Here is a 20073-nt window from a genome sequence, read left to right on the forward strand (position 1 = left end):
GTTTGATTGTGACTTGTACCCTTGACGAGGAGCCAGAGCTGCAGATGGATACATATGCACACCTCACACTGTATCATGTGATTCTTTCACAGGAGCCATTGCAAATGTCATTCTTTGGCTTGGGTAACATCAACCAATGCCCTGGTTCCAATGCTATGTCTGCACATGATTGGTAAAGGAGACTTGCCTGTGAGAGTGTGGTATGCTTCTCAGATAAAAGTGCTCCTGGGGGCCGGGAGTTTGGCCTAATGGTAGAGTGCTTGCTACCACATATGTAGAAAAAAGCTGCAAGAGCTTTTTTTCTAGAGCTCTAGCCTTGAGAAATTCCAAGGACAGTGCTCAGGCCCTGAACTCAAGCCCAGGACTGGCAAAAAAGAAAAGAAAAGAAAAGAAAAGTGCTCCTGTCTTGGCAACTCACTCCAGGTCAGCTGGGACTTGTAGTTCTCTATACATATATACATACACATGAACACACGCGCGCACACGTGCGTGCACACACACACACATGCACACACACATGCCCCCCCGCCCCCCAAGCCACACAAGCTCATTCTCATGAACTCTCCAAATGTTACTCTCAAGGTTAGTTGTGGCAAGGTGCACTGTGCCCTATGAAACCCGAGAAATGGCTCAACCACCTCAAGTGCTGCAAGGACCAATAATCAGCTCTCTAGTTCCAAAAAAGGCTATTTAATTTTTATTAAAAAAGTGCCTGCCGGGTGTGGTGGCTCAATCCTAGCTACTACACTGCAATCCTAGCTACTCAGAGGGTGAGATCTGAGGATTACAGTTCAAAGTCAGCCTGGGCACTAAAGTCTATGAGACTATTATCTCCAACTAACCACCAGAAAACCAGAAATGACGCTGTAGCTCAAGGGGTAGGGCAGTAGCTGTGAGTTGAAGAGCTCAGGGACAGTGTCCAGGCTGAATTCAAGCTCCACAACTGACAGAAATAAGAGAGAAAAAGAGAGAGAAAGAGAGAGAGAGAGAGAGAGAGAGAGAGAGAGAGAGAGAGAGAGAGAGAGAGAGAGAGAGAGAGAGAGAGAAGAAAAGTAATGGCTGACCTGCCCCTGCTGTTGGAATTGTGACAGGGACAACATCCAGGCCCAGAGTTTAAGCCTCATGACCAACCAAAAAAAAGTTCCTAATTTAATATTCTATAGGACAGCAAATCTACAAGTCCAAAGCTAGGAGATCTAAGTCCTCTCAAAATCTGTCTGAGAAATCCTAGAGATGATTTCTTTTTTCTTTTTCTTTTTTTCTGCCAGTCCTGGGGCTTGAACACAGGACCTGAGCAATGTCCTTGGGTTTTCTCAAGGCTAGATCTCTAGTACTTGAGCCACAGTGCCTCTTCTGCTTTTCCTATATATGTGATACCTAGGAGTCGAACCCAAGTCTTCGTGTATGCTAGGCAAGCACTCTTTCACTAGGCCAAACTCCTGGCCCTAGAAATGATTTCTTATAATACAATTGAACTCAAATTTCACATTAATGACATTATTAAATTGTTTTATGTATGTCTTGTTTAGCTTTACTGAACAGAATACAAATTTAGAATTTAGCGTTGATCAAATTTTTGTCTTTAATATTCTTCTAAATCCCAGCTTACAAAACCATTGTACTGGCGGGAGTTTGGCCTAGTGGTAGAGTGCTTGCCTAGCATAAACGAAGACCCGGGTTCGATTCCTCAGTACCACATATGTAGCAAAAAGCCAGAAGTGGTGCTGTGGCTCAAGTGGTAGAGCCCTAGCCTTGAGAAAATCCAGGGACAGTGCTCAGGCCCTGAGCCCAAGCCCAGGACTGGCCAAAAAACAAAAAAAAAAACAAAAAACCATTGTACAGTATCTGCTCCCTCCTAGTTTGTTAAGCTACCTAGGTTTCTTTATTCCCTGTTCTTCACTCTAAAAACACAAATCATTAGACCCTTCCTCCTAGGCTGAGGATGCTGAGAAAAATAAATAAAAACCCTGGCAGGTTTCCTGTAAATATTAGTTCCTTCTTGTTTTTCTCTTGCTTTCTCCACTGCTAATTTCAATAGTAGAAAATAAGGATACTGGAAGAGGAGAGGTCAAGAAATGGCAGATGTGTTCTCTCTCCACTGCAAGGGAGAAGTGATTATAGCACCAGGCTGTTTTTTTCTTTTCCTTTTTTTTTTTTGGCATTCATGGGGCTTGAACTCAGGGCCTGAGCACTATCCTTGGGTGTTCTCAAGCACTCTACCACTTGAGTCAAAGCACCACTTCCAGCTTTTTCTATGTATGTGGTACTAAGGAATCAAACCCCAGTCTTTGTGCATGCTAGGCAAGCACTTTACCACTAAGCCAAACTCAGCCCCAGGTGCACCCCTATAGAAGATCAATTGTACCCCAAGGAGGAATTACAGACTGTTGAGATATGCTTCATACCACCTTCACTCTCAGATATGCTTAGGAAACACTGCTAAAGGGCTGGGAGCACAGACTAGTGGTAGAGTGCTCACTTAGCATGCACAAAGCCCTAGGTTCGATTCCTTCGTATCACATACACAGAAAAAGCTGGAAGTGGTGCTGTAGCACAAGTGGCAGAGCGCTAGCCTTGAGTTAAAAGTGTTAAGGACCGTGTCCAGGCCCTGAGTTCAAGCCCCAAGAGTGGCAGAAAGAAAAAAGAAAAAAAAACATGGCTAATCCTTTCTAGAACTTTGGGGTTACTTTATCACCACAGTTGTAATCAGCTATATATCAATATCCATATGGGCCTCAACTTAAGAAAATTATATGAAACAATTCACTTATTTAACATCCTAAGGAAACTTATGTCCATTCTCCAAAATGATTCCACTACAAACCGTTAGAAAACTTTTCTAAAATATGTAAAGCATAATTTTATGTTTGCATACAACTCAGAAACACCGATGTGGTATTGTTATACACAGCCACAAATATTCTATAAAATGGGGCCGAGAGGCACTTCTAATGCCACATTCTTAGTCAACTGTCATTTTTATTTTTTCCTGATTGGGACCTCACTGTGTCAGGATTTCTTTTTAAGAGCATTGCTGTGGTGTAAGCTATAGTCCATAAAAATTCACTCATTTAAAGTACTGAATTTAATTATTTTTAGTACATTTCCAGAGCTGTGTGACAATCACCTTCTAGAACATTTCCAATTTGTCATCAGTTTCATAGCGTTGGTGGTATGCTGCCTTCCAATTTTTCTTTTCTTTTGGCTCTTAATAGCATTCTTAGGGCACAAGGATGTACTTTTACATTTTTGGTCCAAATAAATTATGGTTATTGGGAATCTGTGAGAGACGTGAGGACAAGCTCAAGTCAGTCCTTATATTTTGTAAACCATGTCCAGGACTCATGTTCTCCAACCTTTAAAGGTAGAAACTACTCCCCAGTTCAAATACACTCAAAATGAGCTTGGTGGGTCAAGTTGAAGACTAAGGCAAAAATCTTGCCCTTCTTCAAGTGGGAGGGAGTGATGTAAAAAGGCAGAAGTGGGAATGGTTTGAGGAGATGTGAATAGAAGAGGGGGAAAAAAACACCTAACAGTTCAAAGATGCCAAGCAACTGAGGAAGAACGAGAAAGGCTTTTTGTAAGTCAATTAGTTGAAATGAGGTGGCTTAGTTCACAGGCTGCTTTCTATCTGGAGGCCTGTTGCTATGTTCTTTGGTAGAAAAGTACTGAAAATCTCTTGTATTGAAGTATAACAATAAATCCTGCCATTCAGTGGGAACTACAATATATGGCATAATAAAAGTAAATGTTATGGCACTTGACTTTGTGGCCTATAATCTCTCATTCAATTGGAACAGAGGTTCTTCTGTCAGCAAGAGAAAACTGGACAATTTAATTTTCTTTTCTATTCATAGGCAGGCTTGTGTTGGAGCTCTTCCATGTTTTCTATTATGTTACTTGAAATATGGCTGCATAGTTTGATACAAACAATATCTCAATTTGACATCAACAACTTAGTTTTGGACCAATTGATTTCATTCTAAATTATTGCTAGCTGACAGATGCTGGGAGCTGCCCACACGAGATCTGAAAGAGCCATGTTCTCTAATTTAATATTATAATAATTTTAAATTACAGCATTATTAGGAGGAAACACAAATTTATTTATAGCTAACACTGATGGTTTCTAATGGCTTCAGGGCTGTATTATGCTATTCACTGCAACCCACATTTGGACAGCTCCAATTGTCTGAACCACTAGCAAAAATGTTCTGGAACAAATAAGTTCCTCCTTGATTCAAAGTAATGAACAAATGCTACAAAAGCAGCTCGAAAGAGAGCCACCCCTCTGAAATGCCTTTTTCTCCTTGATCCATCTACCTACAAAGAACATTTTGGCTTTGGGGGTCTAAAGAAATCCTGCTTCAAATCTGCTCCTCCCTCGCCCCTGTGAGGTTCAAAGATACTGCTTTTCCTTGAATGTAGACTTTCAGGGTAGTCTTCTGTCCTAGGTTCATCTTCCCCTATTATGGTAAGGACTTTACTTCTCTGATCCAATAGATACTTCTAAGCAGATAACAATATTAATAAAAGTATCTGTATCTTCTTTTGTGTGTGTATGCCAGAAAGAGGGCTTGAACTCGGGGCCTGAACCCTGTTCCTTAGATTTTTTTTTTGCCAGTCTGGGCTTGAGCTCAATGGCTGAGCACTGTCCTTGAAATTTCTTAAGGCTAGAGCTCTACCACTTGAACCTTGGCACCACTTCCGGCTTTTTTCTATGTATGTGGTACTGAGGAATCGAACCCAGGTCTTCGTGCATGCTAGGCAGGCACTCTACCACTAGGCCAAACTGCCAGCAGATTTTTTTAAATTAAGGCTGTGCTCTACTACTTGTGCCATACCTCCACTCTAGGCATTTTATTGGTTACTTGAAGATAAGAGTCTTACAGACTTTACTGGCTTTTAAGTACTATCCTCAGATCTCAGCCTCCTGAGTAGCTAAGATTACAAGCATGAGCTACCAGTGTGGGGCAAAATAGTTTTATCTTTAAATAGCTCAACATGTGATCTGATACAAGTTTGGAAATCAAGGTAAAGAAGTTGATTTTTTTTAAAAAAATGTTGGCATTTATAGTTCAAAAAGTAGAATCTCTGTGTTTGTGGAAATTATGGAAGACCAAGGAGTGGAAGCAGCAGATTAAGCACTCAAACCCATGTCTGCCAAGGTCAATCCCGTGCTCATCACTGTTTCCAGATAGCTATTAATCTCTACCTCAAATCCCCACCAGTCTATAAAGCCTTAGACATGCACTTTCAGACTTCATGTCATATTAACTTGGAAATGCCCAGTCAAAGCTCAGAGTCAACATTTTCCCCCAAACAGCTCCCATGTTATTTTCACCCTTGTCACTTGATTCCACAAACCTCACAACTACCATATCATTCTTTCTTCTTCCCTATTCCCACACCCAATCTGTTACTAAGGCCTGGCAATAATTCAATATTACTGTTTCTATGTTCATCCCTTCTTTTCAAATCCTTTTGTAAGCAGATGCTTTCTGGCTCTATTGGCCCATTTATCAAATAGCCTGACTCCTTGACATCTGAGCTTTCCTTCCTTTGCTCGATCCTACAATGCTCTTCATCATTTATTACCCTAAAAATGATGGCCTGATTATATCACTCTGATGTCAGTTGAAATCAATGGCTCCCACTGCCTATGAAAGCAATTACAAATCCCTCACACCTTTCCAATTCAGTCAGGTCCCTACTTACATTTCCAGGACATCTTCTTCCTTCTCAGCACAAATCTTCCACTGTATCAAGCAAGGCTGGACTTTTATGAACTCACCACGTGATCACTGCCCTCCCACCTTTCCAGCCCCAAGCCATGCCACTCAAGCAAATCTACCTTCCAGGTACAGATAAGCAATCCTCTTCGTGGCTCATGTCCCAGTACTCTAGCCCCAAGGAACATTCTTTCTTCTGAACAACATTGCTTTCTACTATCCATGCAGACCTGTGTCAGTGACCCAAATGGACAGAACAGCCATGGAAAACAGGTCCTGTATGTGAAGGCCTTAGTAACCAGATAGCTTTGCACTTGGGTACTGAGCATTCAAACATTCCCTGCTTGAAAAAAGTTCCCAATTAGTGCCTTCCTTGCCATGTCAGTCTCTGTCTCTGTCTCTGTCTCTGTCTCTGTCTCTGTCTCTGTCTCTCTCTCTCACACACACACACACACACACACACGTGCCAACTCAGTGGATTACAGTTTTTTGGAATAAATGCCTTGGCAAACTGAGAAAACCAAATCTCAGCATCATCTTTCTGGACCCCTAAACACATACAACTGGTGCTTTGTTTCTAGAGTATGAAAAGCTTCTCTATATTTCTCTTCCACTCATCTCTACCCCAGAATTTCCAAACAATCTGATCAGTCAGAGAAATATGCTTTTCACATTTTGGCACTAACCATCCCACATATCTTCATACCCAAAGAAATCAAGAGTCAAAGGCTGACTCTTAAAAGCAAGTCATGTGGCACTGTATATCTGGAGGTGGGAGAATGTTTCCCTTCCGGTGTGAAGGTCCATACAACCTTTACCAACACTATCCCGATCATTCATACTAGATTAAAATGGAGCCCAGATACTGAAGCACAGTGGAGAACTGGAACTTAAGCAGACTTGTTCTAATGATTACCTTTCATTTACTGTTCTACTCTCCCTTGCCCTTTAACCAGATCAAGAGCTACAGCACGCCAGAGTCGTTTTGCTGGTATTGCGTCAGCCCAAGCTGTCAGGTTCTGCTTCCTAAAGGCTGGCTGAGGATATAGACCAGGTTCTGGAAACTGCACAAGAACTTTTGGTATTTACAGTCACAACCACACATTGTACCCACAAGCCTTCCCAAGGTCAGGGCAGAGACTACAGGTCATCACTATGCAATGATACAACTCTATTAGCAGATTTGAAGAAAACAGTACCCACACTGGGGCGTAAGCAGCAATCAAGAAGAATGTCTCCGTCAGACACTTCAGTGCTTTTTATAAGGCCAGCCAAGTGTTAGCTATTTGTTTCTAAATTAACTGGCCAACACAGATGAACCTGGAAATCTATCTTCCATGTCAAATCAATCCAGATAGGGAAAAGGGGTGGGGATGGGGAGGGAGGGGGTGTGATTATAATGAACAACACAGGGGATGGAGAAACTCTGTACTTTGACAGCAGATACACAAACCTGCACATATGACAAAAGTGCAGAGTACTCAGTGTATACACAGGTATTACTAAAAACAGCAAGTCTGAATAAGACTAAATAGACTTTGCTGATGTTTTGCTGTAGTTATGTAAGATATAACCAATGAGAGGCAGGGGTTGGGTAAAAATAAAAATTACAGAACTATCTGTAATTTTTTTGGCAGTTCTGGGTCTTGAACTCAGGGCCTGAGCACTGTACTTGGGCTTTCTCAAGGCTAAAGCTCTACCATTTGAGCAACAGCATCATTTCCAGTTTTTTCCATGTATGTGGTACTGAGGTATCGAACCCAGGTCTTTATGCATGCTAGGCAAGCACTCTACCACTAGGCCAAACTCCTGGCCCCTGCCATAATTTTTTTCCATTTTATTTTATTTTTCATATATTTTTATTGTAATTAATAGAAGGGTTACATTATATTCAGCAGATAGAAGGTGCACTACTTCACAAACACTGATAACCTTTCTCGTCTTGGTCTCCATTTCCCTCCCCCCACCCCCACCCTCATCTTGTTTTCCCCCTTCCCTATCCTATTTCATATAACCAAATATGCATATATATAATATATCAGATAACAAGGTGAAATACTGTAACAATATGAAAGGGACAGCAAAAGAGATGAGAGATAACAAATAAGGGACTCAAAGTTAAAAAAACTGTCTCTGAACATAGGCTCAATGGTTTCCTTCATTTGTCACAATCAGTAGAAACTTTGCTGTCCCTTGGTTATCTCATATTGTTACAGTATTTCACCTTGTTATCTGATATATTATATATATGTTTATTTGGTTATTTGAAGTCAGATAGGGAAGGGAGGAAAACAAGATGAGGGGTGGGGGTGGGGGGAGGGAAATGGGGACCAAGACATGAGAAAGGGTATCAATGTATGTGAAGTAATGCACCTTCTATCTGGTGAATATAATGTAATCCTTGTATTAATTATAATAAAAATATATGAAAAAAAACTGTCTCTGAATCTAGATTTCCTAAAATGGCTATTACCCAGGTCAGACTTCCAGTAGACTCAACTTCATCCAGATATATTTCTATCATTGACTTGCTTACCAAGAGCAATTTTACTCATTTCCTGTTTATCACATAGTGGTCTTGACCTTGGGAAAACTCACTCATGGTGGTTGTACTAAGTGGCAATTACCATACCAAGATTCATTTTCAAGTCAATGTGAAGATACTTAGAGCAGCATCTACCATGAACCCTGACATTATGCATTTGCACTTAATGACCTTTTTAGGCCAAATAGAAAATTTAAATGTAAGTACTCAGACCTACTTTTATTTAAAAAAAGGGTTTAATCATCATTTTCTTTCAGACCTTGCAAAGGATTTTGTGAAAGCCAGGGAGGGTAAAATCCTAGGCATTCCAATTTCCTGTGGAAACTACCATCAATGCCCTTCTGTACAAAACTTGGCACCTAATGCCAAGCAAGGGCTGGCAGCTTGGCATTTCAGCGGTCACGTTAGTTCTCGGCATACCTTAAAGAGGACAAACTATGCTAGGATTCTTTTTGAACTATGCAAAAAAAAAACCAAAACAGTGTCCTTACTTACCAATGTCATTGCCACGGTCAGAGAGTTCCTTGTCCAGAATTCCAGATAGAGTACTTCCTACCACGTCAATCTTGGGACCGTCACCCCTACATAAAAACAAAACAAAACAAAAAAAAAACACAAGTCCAGAATTTAATAAATGCTGTGTGTTCTTGTCATTCTGTCAGCCTTGTGGTGGCACACATATTAAGGAGAGTGCTATGCATGAGGGAAATGGCACTGTTATCTTGCCAGTGGAAGCCAGTGGAATCCAATGAGTGGTCCAGCTTCACAGGCCATAGAACACAATGGCCAGCAGACTGGATATCCCCCTCTACTGCACACATTTTCAAAGATGGCTATTTTAATAATGACTATTCGCCAGTGTATGTCTAGCAACAAACTTCTACTGGATACAGAGGATGGCCAATAAGCACTGGCAAACCGGGAGCTTCCCTTTTAAGGAACACAGAATTTAGCCAATGCTGCTTGTCAGAGGTCAGCTACTTTTAACCTTGAGAAAAAGGTTCTCTGAGCCTGGCGCTGAGGCATTGGCCAGGCTGTTGACAGGCACAAGGTGTCAAGTTGAGATTTGGCAGTTCAAAAGCTGGCGCTGAGGGCACAGGTCTATAAAATTAGATAACTCCTGGGTGGATGCCCCCATGCCCATCAGAACACAAGGTACTTCCCTCTATATCTGGGCTGCAGAAGGAAGACACGTTCATTTGGTAGGGGAAGCCGCCTCCAAGATGAGGCAAACAAAGCCTCTTCACTTATAGCACAAAGTTCATCCAAATTCCCCCAAATGTACTACTAGGGTGGAGCTGCACTCTGCATAACATTACCCAAGGGTTGGTCCTTGCTCATAAAATGAAAAGGAGAGGGAGAAGCCTAGCAATTGTTCCCAACAAAGCAAATGAAATAGTCCATTTCCTAGCTACTGAAGGGCATGAGGGCCTTAAGTTGAAGCACACGAGTAACAGATTTACTCTATCATAAGCCTGTAGTTCTGGAGGTACAGAGAAGGACAAGCCAGGGGCACCTATGCTGAAAAGGCTCATAGTTTAGATGGGTGAGATACACACAAGGCATAGTTCATGCAAGATAACAACATATGACTGTGTAAGGATTGAATGGCTAGAGGTGGAGAGGATGTAGAATAAAGAGCCTTTGAAGGATAAAAAGAAAAAGAGAAAACATAGCTGAGCAAGGACTCAAATGTGGGGGCCCATGTGGCCAGGGGTCTTGGGGCTAAAGCCTACATTCTCCCATAGAGAAGGGAGAAGAGATGAGCTAACAAGGTTACCTAGGGTCACACTATGCTGGGCAGGCATGTTGGAGCTGGGTGTGTCCTGGGGAAAAATGATATGGTGGGAAAGTTACAGTTGGAACCCTGGACCCCTAAGGGTCGGAAACAGTGTGGCAGCCTCTGAACCAAGTTGTTGGGAAACTCCTGTGCTTGTCTCTCTAAAAGAAGGGTAGCGGAATTGTATCCTTGTCATGGTAGAGAAGGCCCCGTGGAGGGACATGAGCCTCCTAGAGTCTCCAAATGAATAGCCCTGACTCTTAGCCTGAAGCTCTCTCAACCAGAGCACAAATGGAGGTGAGAGGCCCCAGTACAATGCTTTCTCTTCTGTTTGATTTCTATTAAGAAATCTATTAACGCAGCCTAGAGACTGTCCTGGATTTGGGGGTAGGATTTGATGAGATTTTTCACAAACGGGTTGGAACAGAAGTTCAGGTAGAATATGATCTACTGAACTTGGAAGGGGAAATGGCTGCAGAATCACAGCTTTTATCAACTGCCTAAGAGTTTGGATCCATTTCCAATCACCTGGTGACTAAAGCTCAGGGGCCTCAGAGCCATTGCCTCAGTCAGATCTGGAGCCACTTACTGTGGTTAGATGGAGAAACCTGATTTTTAACACATTTATTGTCAGTGTTCCAGAATCCTCTTATTTAAAGAAATCCTGTGAATCCATGGGTTCTGCATCCATGGATTCGACAAACCTCAGACTGTACATGTTAGAATAAACACAAATAATGCAATTTTAAAAAGGGTAAATGGCAAGAACAAATATTTCTCAAAAGAGGATATACAAATAGTCAAGAGGTATATGAGAAATTCAATATCACTAAGCACAGAAATGTAAATCAGAAGCACATGAACAAAACATCTCACATCTATTAAAATGGCTACTGTGAAAAAGGTGGCTCATACCTGTAATCCTGTCTACTCAGAAGACCAAGATCTAAGGATTGCAGTTCAAAGTCAGCCTGGGCAGGAAAGTCCATGAGACTCTTATCTCTAATTAACCACTAGAAAATTAGAAGTGACACCGCGGCTCAAAGTGGTAGAGTGCCAGCTTTGTGCAAAAGAGCTCAGGGACAGTGCCTAAGACTTGAGTTCAGGTCCCACAATTGACCAAAAAACCCCATAAAAATAAATGTTGATGGGGCCAGGAGTTTGGCTTAGCCAGCGTGCACGAAGACCCGGGTTCAATTCCTCGGTACCACATACATAGGAAATAATACATAGGAAATGGTGCTGTGGCTCAAGTGGTAGAGCAGCAGCCTTGAGGAAAGTCAAGGGCAGAACTCAGGCCCTGAAGTCAATCTCCAGGACTGGCAATAAATAAATAAATAAATAAATAAATAAATGCATGCTGATGAGGATTCGGAGGAAAGAGAACTCTTACTCTCTTGGCATGTAAATTAGAATAACTACTATAGAAAACAGTGTAAAGGATCCTCACAAAATTAAAAATAGAACCCCATATGATCTAGTTGTGCCACTTGTGAGTATACAGTTTAAGAAGTGAAATCAGCATGCTGAAGAGACATCTGCATTGCCATGTTTATTGAAGTACTGCTCACATTCACTAAGATAGTAATCACCCTTTGTGAACAGATGAACACGATGTGCATATACAACAGTAGAACACTACTCAGCCACAAAACGATTAAAGGACTGGTGACGTGACTTAATGGTGGCATACATGCCACGTGTATAAGACCCTAGGGTTCAGCCCCAAGGTAGAAAAAAAAACAGAAATGAAGCAACACGGGGGAAACTGGAGGATATTATGTTATAGAAAATAACTCGAAGTCAAAAGGTTATCAAAATAAAGAATAGAACAGTGGTCACCCTAGCCTGGAGGGATGGAGGAGGGAGGGAGGGTGGGGAAGAAGATTAATGGGCCCAGCGGTGCAGGTGGATACAAGGAATAACTCCTAGTGCTGTGCAGTATGGTAGGATGGCTATGGTTGATAAAGATGTACTTGAATGTTTTAAAGTGGCAGGGGGTGGGGGTGGGGGTGGGGGTGGGGGCGTGGCGGGGGCTGACTGTTTCTAACCCAAAGAATGCTAAATGTCTGAGGTGATATAACCATTACCTCAGTGGAATCGTGACACATTTTGAACATGTATTGAAATGTCATATTGTACCTTATAAATATGTATAATTACTATGTGCCCATTAAGAAGGTATTTTTGAAAATCACAGGAAATATTCACAGCAAAAACCATACTTGTATTGAACATATACACACCTTTTTCCTTGTCATTTTTCCCTGGACAATTTATAGGCCCTATTTGTGTGGCGTTTATAGAATACCAGTTGTAATTTAGAGATGCCTCAATGTACCAAAGAGATTTTCAAAGTTTAGCTGTAAATCCAATACTACTTTATAGAATGGACTTCAATAACTGAGGGTCCTAAAATGGTCTTCTGTACTGTGAATACTGAGGTAGAATGGTTCTGGATTGAATTTGTTTTTGTAAAAAGGAAGATCATTTGAGGTGACATCTGCTGGGTATCTGAGGAGTATATGAGAGGAGTTGTTGGCAGGGAAGAGTTTTGCTCTGGAATTTATCACATGTCTCTCAGAACTTGGCTGCTTCTGAACCTGTGGTTTAGTCATATATTTTGGTTGCCACCAATTTTGGAGCTGCTGTGTCCCTTTCATCTGACAGCTAGAAGTTTCCAGTCAAATGTGAGCTTATCTAAGGGACAACAAATGTTTATTGTACATTACTGTGTTTATCATATCTTGGGCTTTACTACTTTCCCTTTTATTGCTACTTAACTATTTTTATTCTTTTACGTGTATTTTTTCTTTTGTGTGAATTTCTCTTTTCTTGTGTGCTACTTTTATTTATGAGTATTCTGTTGACCAACAATGATTGTCTATATTAATGAGTAAAAGATCATGTTTCAATATATGGTATGCACTGTGGACTAATAAAATTAAGCTAATTAACGTGTCCAACATCTGAAATTTTTATCATCTCTTTGTGTGAGAACATTTAAAAATAATTTCCTTTAGCTGTTCTGAAATAATCAACCCATTACTATAATAGCCGTGCTGTGTGATAGATCAGCAGAAGTCAGTCAATTTATTTAACTGAGTTTTTATACCCTTTCCTGTGCACGCATGTCTTTTACAAGCTGCTGATGACCACAATTCTGTTCTCAACTTCTAGAGTTTGACATCTACAGAATCCACATATAAGTAAGATTATACAATGTTTCCCCCCTGTCCAAGCTTTAATTCACCAAATATAATAGGTATTTCTGAAAGTTACCCTAAATCCTTTGTAAAATGACAGAGAAAAACTCAAGAAAATTTAAGAATGGTGTATACAGGGATTTAAAATATTTATCCTTTGATCTAGCTCTAGACATCAGTGTTAAAGCACTGTTGTGAAATGGGTTGTCATTCATGAAGTTTTGGTTAGGAGGATTGCCTACATCTGTGTGGCCTGGGTTAGGTGCTTACCTCTCCAGACCCAGCTTCTTTAGCAGGATCGCCTCTGAAGAGCCTTCAAGGTCTCTCATTGAATAGTTTCAACATCAGAAAATGTCAGAGGCTCTGATAAAAGTAGAGTCTCGGATAGTTTTGTGAGTTGTTGGCCAACTCTAAGACATTTCATCATCTCTTTTGCCTTCAGTTTTTCATCTTTCCATCAGTGCTTGGAATGTTGTTGAGCATCTATGACTCATTCTTTATCATTCAGAGATCCACCTTTCTTCCCTTGGGGGCCCTGCTATTACCTCTCTAAGGCATCTCTGATCACAGCCTTTCATTCTTATTTGTGCACCTCGTGATCTCCTTCACTTACTCTGTGTAAGAAGGATTTTGCCATGCTTTTCCTTCTAGTACAGTGCTTTATGCATGCAAGTATGATTTGGCTGGACCTTATACACTTTAAGATAAAGTATAAACCAATGGAAAATTGATCCTGTGTCTAATTTCCCATCTTGTAGCAGATTCAGTGTCTGCTCAGGGTGGCTTCCTGGTTCACAGATGAACATTTTTCATTGTGTCCTCATGTGGTGAAAAGCTGAAAGGTTTTTTGTTTTGTTTTGTTTTGTTTTGTTGCTTTTTAAATAGGAGCACTCATGAGCTCTCTACCCATGCGACCTGATCACCTCCCAGAGCTTAGGATGTCAACCTATGTTCATTCTCAAAGCATTTCCCCACTTGAGTAACACTGAAACACTTTCTAAATGGAAAGTTTAATGCTTACATATCCCCATGCATTTATTTTTCATGGGGTGAGCTATGTACCCTCCAAATTCACATGTTGGGATCTAACACCATGTGACATCAGAATATGACTTACACTCATGGGATTCTAACACATATGGGATTCTAACACCATATGACCTCAGAATATGACTTACACACATGTGTGCAAGCACATACACACACACATGCACATGCACACACACAAAGATTGAATTTCTAGCTTGTGAGAAAATTAATTTCAGTTGCTTTTGTTTTGGAAAGTGTTGTTGTTGCTCTGCTTTAGTTGTTTTTCATACAGGGCCTCATGTTTTTTTTTTTTTTTTGCCTTGGGCCAGCCTTAGGCCTCGATCCTTCAGATAAATGCCTCCTGAGTAGCTGAGACACTACAGATGTGAGAAACCACATACGTGAGACATCACCACACTTGGCTACATTTCAGTTGTTTAAGCCACTTAGTCAATGGTATTTTGCAATGGTACCCTGAACAAATAAACACAACATCCATGTTTGAGAAATCCTCAGACATTAAATTCATTCCATCATGGTGGCCGCCCATAGAAAAATAGTTGGTATAAGGACACTTTATCTTTATAAAAATTAGAATTATATGGGGCTGGGAGTTTGGCCTAGTGGTAGAGTGCTTGCCTAGCATGCATGAAGACCCGGGTTCGATTCCTCAGTACCACATATATAGAAAAAGGCCAGAAGTGGTGCTGTGTCTTCAGTGGTAGTTCTAGCCTTGAAAAAGGCCAAGGCCAGTGCTCTGGCCCTGAGCACAAGGCCCAGGACTGGCAAAAAAATTAGAATTATAAAGAATATTATATGAAAATGAAAAATAAAACTACAAACACCTTGTAGCTACTATCGGCTATATCTCCAATATAGGTAGCTCTGTTCTCATAGCACTGGGTAAAAAGAAAGACTACTATATTAACAAAATCCTAAGCAATAATCAACATGGCTACCCCTCAACTGACATTGATGCAACCTGTAGTAAACCTTGCTGAGGGGCTTCTGTCTCTGGGACACCCTAAAAAGGAGGGGCTATCCTAAAGAAACAAGGACCTGCCATCTTCAAGTGATTCCTCTCTAGATTCTAAAGCTCCAGCTACATTTGGACAGGAAGGAGACTGAGATCCTATTCATCTAATTGAACCCTGATCCCGCATGCCAAGAGCTAAGCATGGGCTTCGAATGAAACGCTCTTCTGTCTGGGGCCAGAAGCAGGCCTATTTTGAAAACACAGTAGGTGTAGTTCAAAAAAAGTTCCAATCCTTCCAAGTAGGGAAGCCGCAGCTGGTGTTTTGACAGTGTTCAGACTGTGGGTGGGTAAGCATTTTACAATGACTATTTGTAAATGCCTTTCACTATATTTATAGCCTCTTTACAACAATGCAGATGAATTTCAGTTCTGAAAGATACCAGAACTTCTGAAATTCACTGAAGCATGTGTCTGGAGTGGCTGACACGAGAAAGCAGCCCTCTATGATCTCCATTCTCACTCTGTCTGTCCCACACAAGGGTCCCTTTTCAGTAAAAAGGGTGCTACTGAAAATGTTTCTGCAGGGTGAGTTTCTATGTCTATATCTATTAAATAAAAGAAAAACAGAGCAGGCAAGCAATCCCTAGCCTGATCTATCCGAAGACATTAGAACAAGGTTGCATTGGACCATTCTTTTTAAACTTTGAAATCAATCTAATGCTATTTTGTGTATTTTTTCTTGTCAGTTCCATTTTTAGACACTAAAAAATGTGATTTGAATAAGCAACTAAAAATGAAGTCTCCTTGCTTTAAGGCACAACGAAACTAAGTTACAGAAGGGAAGAAGCATCCCAAAGACCTGAGCAGAGAGAAGTAGAACCCAAGATCCTATGAAAAGAATCACAGCATGGCCAGTGCTGGTCTTTCACACTTGTAATCCTAGTTATTCAGGAGGCTGAGATCTGGGATAATCATGGTTCAAAGCCAGCCTGGGCAAGAAAGCCCATGAGACTCTCCAATAAACTACTCTGAAAAAGGCAGAAGTGGTGTTATAGCTCAAGTGGTAGACCTTCAGCAACAGAAGCTGCTCAAAGATAGTGCCTAGGCCCAGAGTTCAAGCCCTAGGATTGACAAAAAAAAAGAAGAAAGAAGAAAGAAGAAGTAGTAGTAATAGAGGAAGAGGAGGAGAAGGAGGAGGAGGAGGAGGAAGAGGAGGAGGAGGAGGAGGAGGAAGAGGAAGAGGAAGAGGAAAAGAAGGAGCTGTCCCTGGGCAGTGTCTCACTGGTGGCCCCTTCAGGAGCAGCTCGAGGTGCTCCTTTCCCCAGTGCCTAAACCCTAAGGTGAGACAGCATCACAACTTGAGTTCTCCCTCTACCAATCCTACTTCCTTCTCTTTGCAGATATGAATGGCTGCTTCCCGAGGAAACACAGCTGTAACGTCATCTTCCTTAACATAAAAAGAAGGCACCAGGATCATCAGTAGTGTTAGGTCATCTGTCAATCAATGGTCACAAAAATAGCAAAGTGGCAGATTTGAACCTACTTATTTGAATTGCAGAGCCCAAGCTCTTGAGTACTTGTCTAGGCTGCTTTCTTATTCAGCCTCCTGGTCTTCCAAGCTGAGGAGATGACCATTGGGACAGTGAGTCGTCAAGGAGGCCAGGCAGCCTGTGTCACTCCGGCTCATTGCCAGCTCAGTAAAGCGCTTTTGCTTTGAGTGACGGGCTAATAATAAATAACCCAATTTGCGTCTAATGGGGCCTGCGCTTCCCACTTAGACGTGAGATACAGAAGGCAGACAGTGTGCATCCATTGAGAACATGAACTTAGCCAGTAGCATGGCTCAATTTAGCCCAAGTTGGGACAGTTAAGCCAAGACAGGTGGCATGGCAAAGGTGCTATAATGCACAGGATGCCAAGGCAAGGGAGCAAACAAATCTGTGGCAGCACCTCTAGCAGCGACGAAAAGACATCGAGAATGTACAGACCTAGAAGTTAAGTAGAGCTAAAGGGAAAAGGAGCAGCCTCAGCCATTCTTCCTGAACTAGACTCCATGTCCACGTGGTGAGTCTTGTAGCAGCTCGAGCTCCCTCGAAAACCATGTACCATTATATGCAAATGTTTGGCCTTTGGCTGTCTTAAACTTTGTATGGAGGAGGGGGATAAGCTGGGAAGGAAAGGAAAAGAACCAGAGAACCTCCCCCCCCCCGTGCCCAGGTGCAGGCTAGTACCAAGACACACACTAAGTGTCCTCTATTTTTCACCACCTCTCATGGCACCAGGGAGCTGTCAGCTAATTTGGATGATGACAGATGTCCAATGCCAGTCCGTAGAGAAACAATCAGAGTTAGCTGCTCATCTTCCTCCTCCCCCACACTCCTCCTTCTTCTGTCATAGGGCTTGAACTCTGGGCCTGAGCACTGTCCCTGACCTCTTCAGCTCAAGGATAATGCTCTACCACTTTGAGCCACAACACCATTTCCAGTTGTCTGGTGGTTCATGGGAGATTAGAGTCTCATGGTCTTTTGTGCCTGGGCTAGCTTTGAACCAGGATCCTCAGCTCTCAGCCTCCTTAGTAGCTAGGATTACAGGTGTGAGCCACCTTATCTTCTTTCTCCAACTCTGAGTTCTCAGTCCAAATATATACCTGAGCATGGAAGGCCTGCACAGGTGTGTGCCCCTCCCTGTTCTCCTGCTCCAACATCTCACACCTCAGCTCTTGACGACTAAAACCACTTTGTTACAGGCAAAGGTCCTGTGCTTAGTGGGAAGATGGATGTGCACAGAATCACACAACTGATGGGTAGCAGAGCTAGAACAAGATGGAAGGCTCCTGGCTCCTGAAGCCCAGCCCAATCTTTTCCTACCCCACTTGGGATGGCAATAACAAAAATGAGCATCCATGTTTTATGCTCCAAGAGAATCTCCCTCGCGCCCTCCCTCCCTCCCTCCCCCCCCCTCTCTCTCTCAAATTAACAGCTAGCAGAGGGCTCAGCCCATCTGTGAAGATGGCAGATGCAAGGCCAGTCTTTCAGCTGCACTCTGCCCTGCGGTGCTATATTGTAGCTACCCTGGAGCTGGGAACCTTCCATCAGTTAAGGGAAAAATTGGAGCTTCAGCAATGCTAGTTTTCTCTTTTCATGAGATGGAGTTGTTGTCGTCGTCCCCCCCCCCCATTATCCCTCTTTCCCAGAAACACAAACCTAAGGCTCCTTTTGCCATCTGTGGAGTTGCTACCTACTTAGCTAAGAGCCAAAAAAGGTCCCACACATCACAAGCACTTGGATGACAAATGTGGTCCTACTTAAGTGTGGAATGACAGCAAGGCCAGGGGCACAAGTAGGAAGCAGAGTAGCTCTCCTGGCAGCCACCTCCCTGCATTGCATGGCCTTGTCCAGATGAGGACAAACAAGCTCTGCTATTTATAGCTGGTGAGGACATATCAGAAAGGGATGGGACACTGCTCACTTAACTCCCTTCCACATTTCTGTCCACAGACTCAGTAATGATTTCTGGAAGAAGGTTGCTCTCCTTGGGGGGCACACCTTGCAAGCAAAAACATGTCAGCCACCAGCTCATGTCTGTAATCCTAGCTTCTCAGAAGGCCAAGATCTAAGGACCATAGTGCAAAGCTAGCCCAGGCAGAAGAGTCTGAAGACTCTTATTACCAGTTAAATAAAAAAAAGCCAGAAGTGGAGCTGTGACATAAATGGTAACAATAAAAGCTAAAGGACAATGCTTAGACCTTGAATTCAAGCCCTAAGGCCAACACACACACACACACACACACACACACACACACACACACACACAAGCCTCATCTGTCACCTGCCAGCCTAATATTGCAGAGATTCAAGGGGCTTTGAAGTTACTGGGCTGAGCTCCTAGACAATGTCTAGAGGAAAGAAAACTATTTTTTCATTCAACTCTGAGAATCATTTGAGGGGTGGCACTTGGAAGGAGAGCACTGAAAGCAACAGCCCATGGAAAAAGTATGATAGAAATCAAAGGGCACCATACATGTGGGAAAGAGTTAATACTCCCCAGTTGTTGCAGTGTATCACTGTGGACATCAGTGGAGGAAAATCAATGTGATTCCACCAGGGCTAAATCCTGCTGCTATAGCAAATGAAAAGTCATTTCACATGTCAATGAAGAGAGAGAGATTATCCATACAAATGAAATAAGGTCAGGAAGGAATGTAAACTTGCCTAGAATATGACAAGGTGCTTTCCCCTGTATTCACTGGGAATCCTCTGCTCAAAAAATCAATTGCTGTTGGGCGTGGTGGCTCACGAGCCTGAGATCTGAGGATCAAGGTTCAAAGCCAGCCCAGGCATGAAAGTCCATGAGACTCTTATCTCCAATTAACCACCAGAAAACCAGAAGTGGTGCTGTGGCTCAGGGGTGGGGTAGTGACCTTGAGCTGAAGAGCTCAGGGACAGCGCCTAAGCCCAGAGTTCAAGTACCATGGCCAAACAAAAAAATCAATTACTCATCAATTCCGAGTCTCCTCCAAATAATGACCCCGTGCTGGTGCTTCTAAGAGATGCGGCCATAGTTACATTCCTGAAGCATTCCTGCTGTGCTGTCTGAAGATGTCTACATACCCTGTTCCTCAAGAACTCTCTTCTTCAGGTTTCCAGTGCATGCAATTTCTAGAATTGATGTTAACCTCCTTCTTGCCACCATGTCCTTAAGATTTCCTGTTTCTTTTCCCTTGGGGACCCTTCTATCCTTGGGACTTCTTACAGAGATTTCTGAAGCAACTTTTATACTACTCAGGTCTGAACTCAGGGCCTCAG

At 42.3% G+C, this 20073-nt stretch overlaps 1 protein-coding gene across 7 annotated transcripts in view; it reads right to left on the reverse strand.

Moving 5' to 3' along the window:
* The window catches only part of Sh3kbp1 (SH3 domain containing kinase binding protein 1), a 320820-nt gene that overhangs the window by 21420 nt on the left and 279327 nt on the right, over window positions 1–20073 (reverse strand). For all 7 annotated transcript variants that reach the window (XM_090326686.1, XM_090326688.1, XM_090326683.1 and 4 more), the window contains one exon: window positions 8773–8858. In XM_090326686.1, coding sequence (XP_090182812.1) covers window positions 8773–8858 — 86 coding nt within the window. The remainder of the gene's footprint in view (window positions 1–8772; window positions 8859–20073) is intronic.

The sequence above is a fragment of the Megascapheus bottae genome, chromosome X, assembly GCF_031878675.1.
Source record: "Megascapheus bottae isolate mThoBot1 chromosome X, mThoBot2.hap1, whole genome shotgun sequence".
NCBI classification, from domain to species: Eukaryota; Metazoa; Chordata; class Mammalia; order Rodentia; family Geomyidae; genus Megascapheus; species Megascapheus bottae.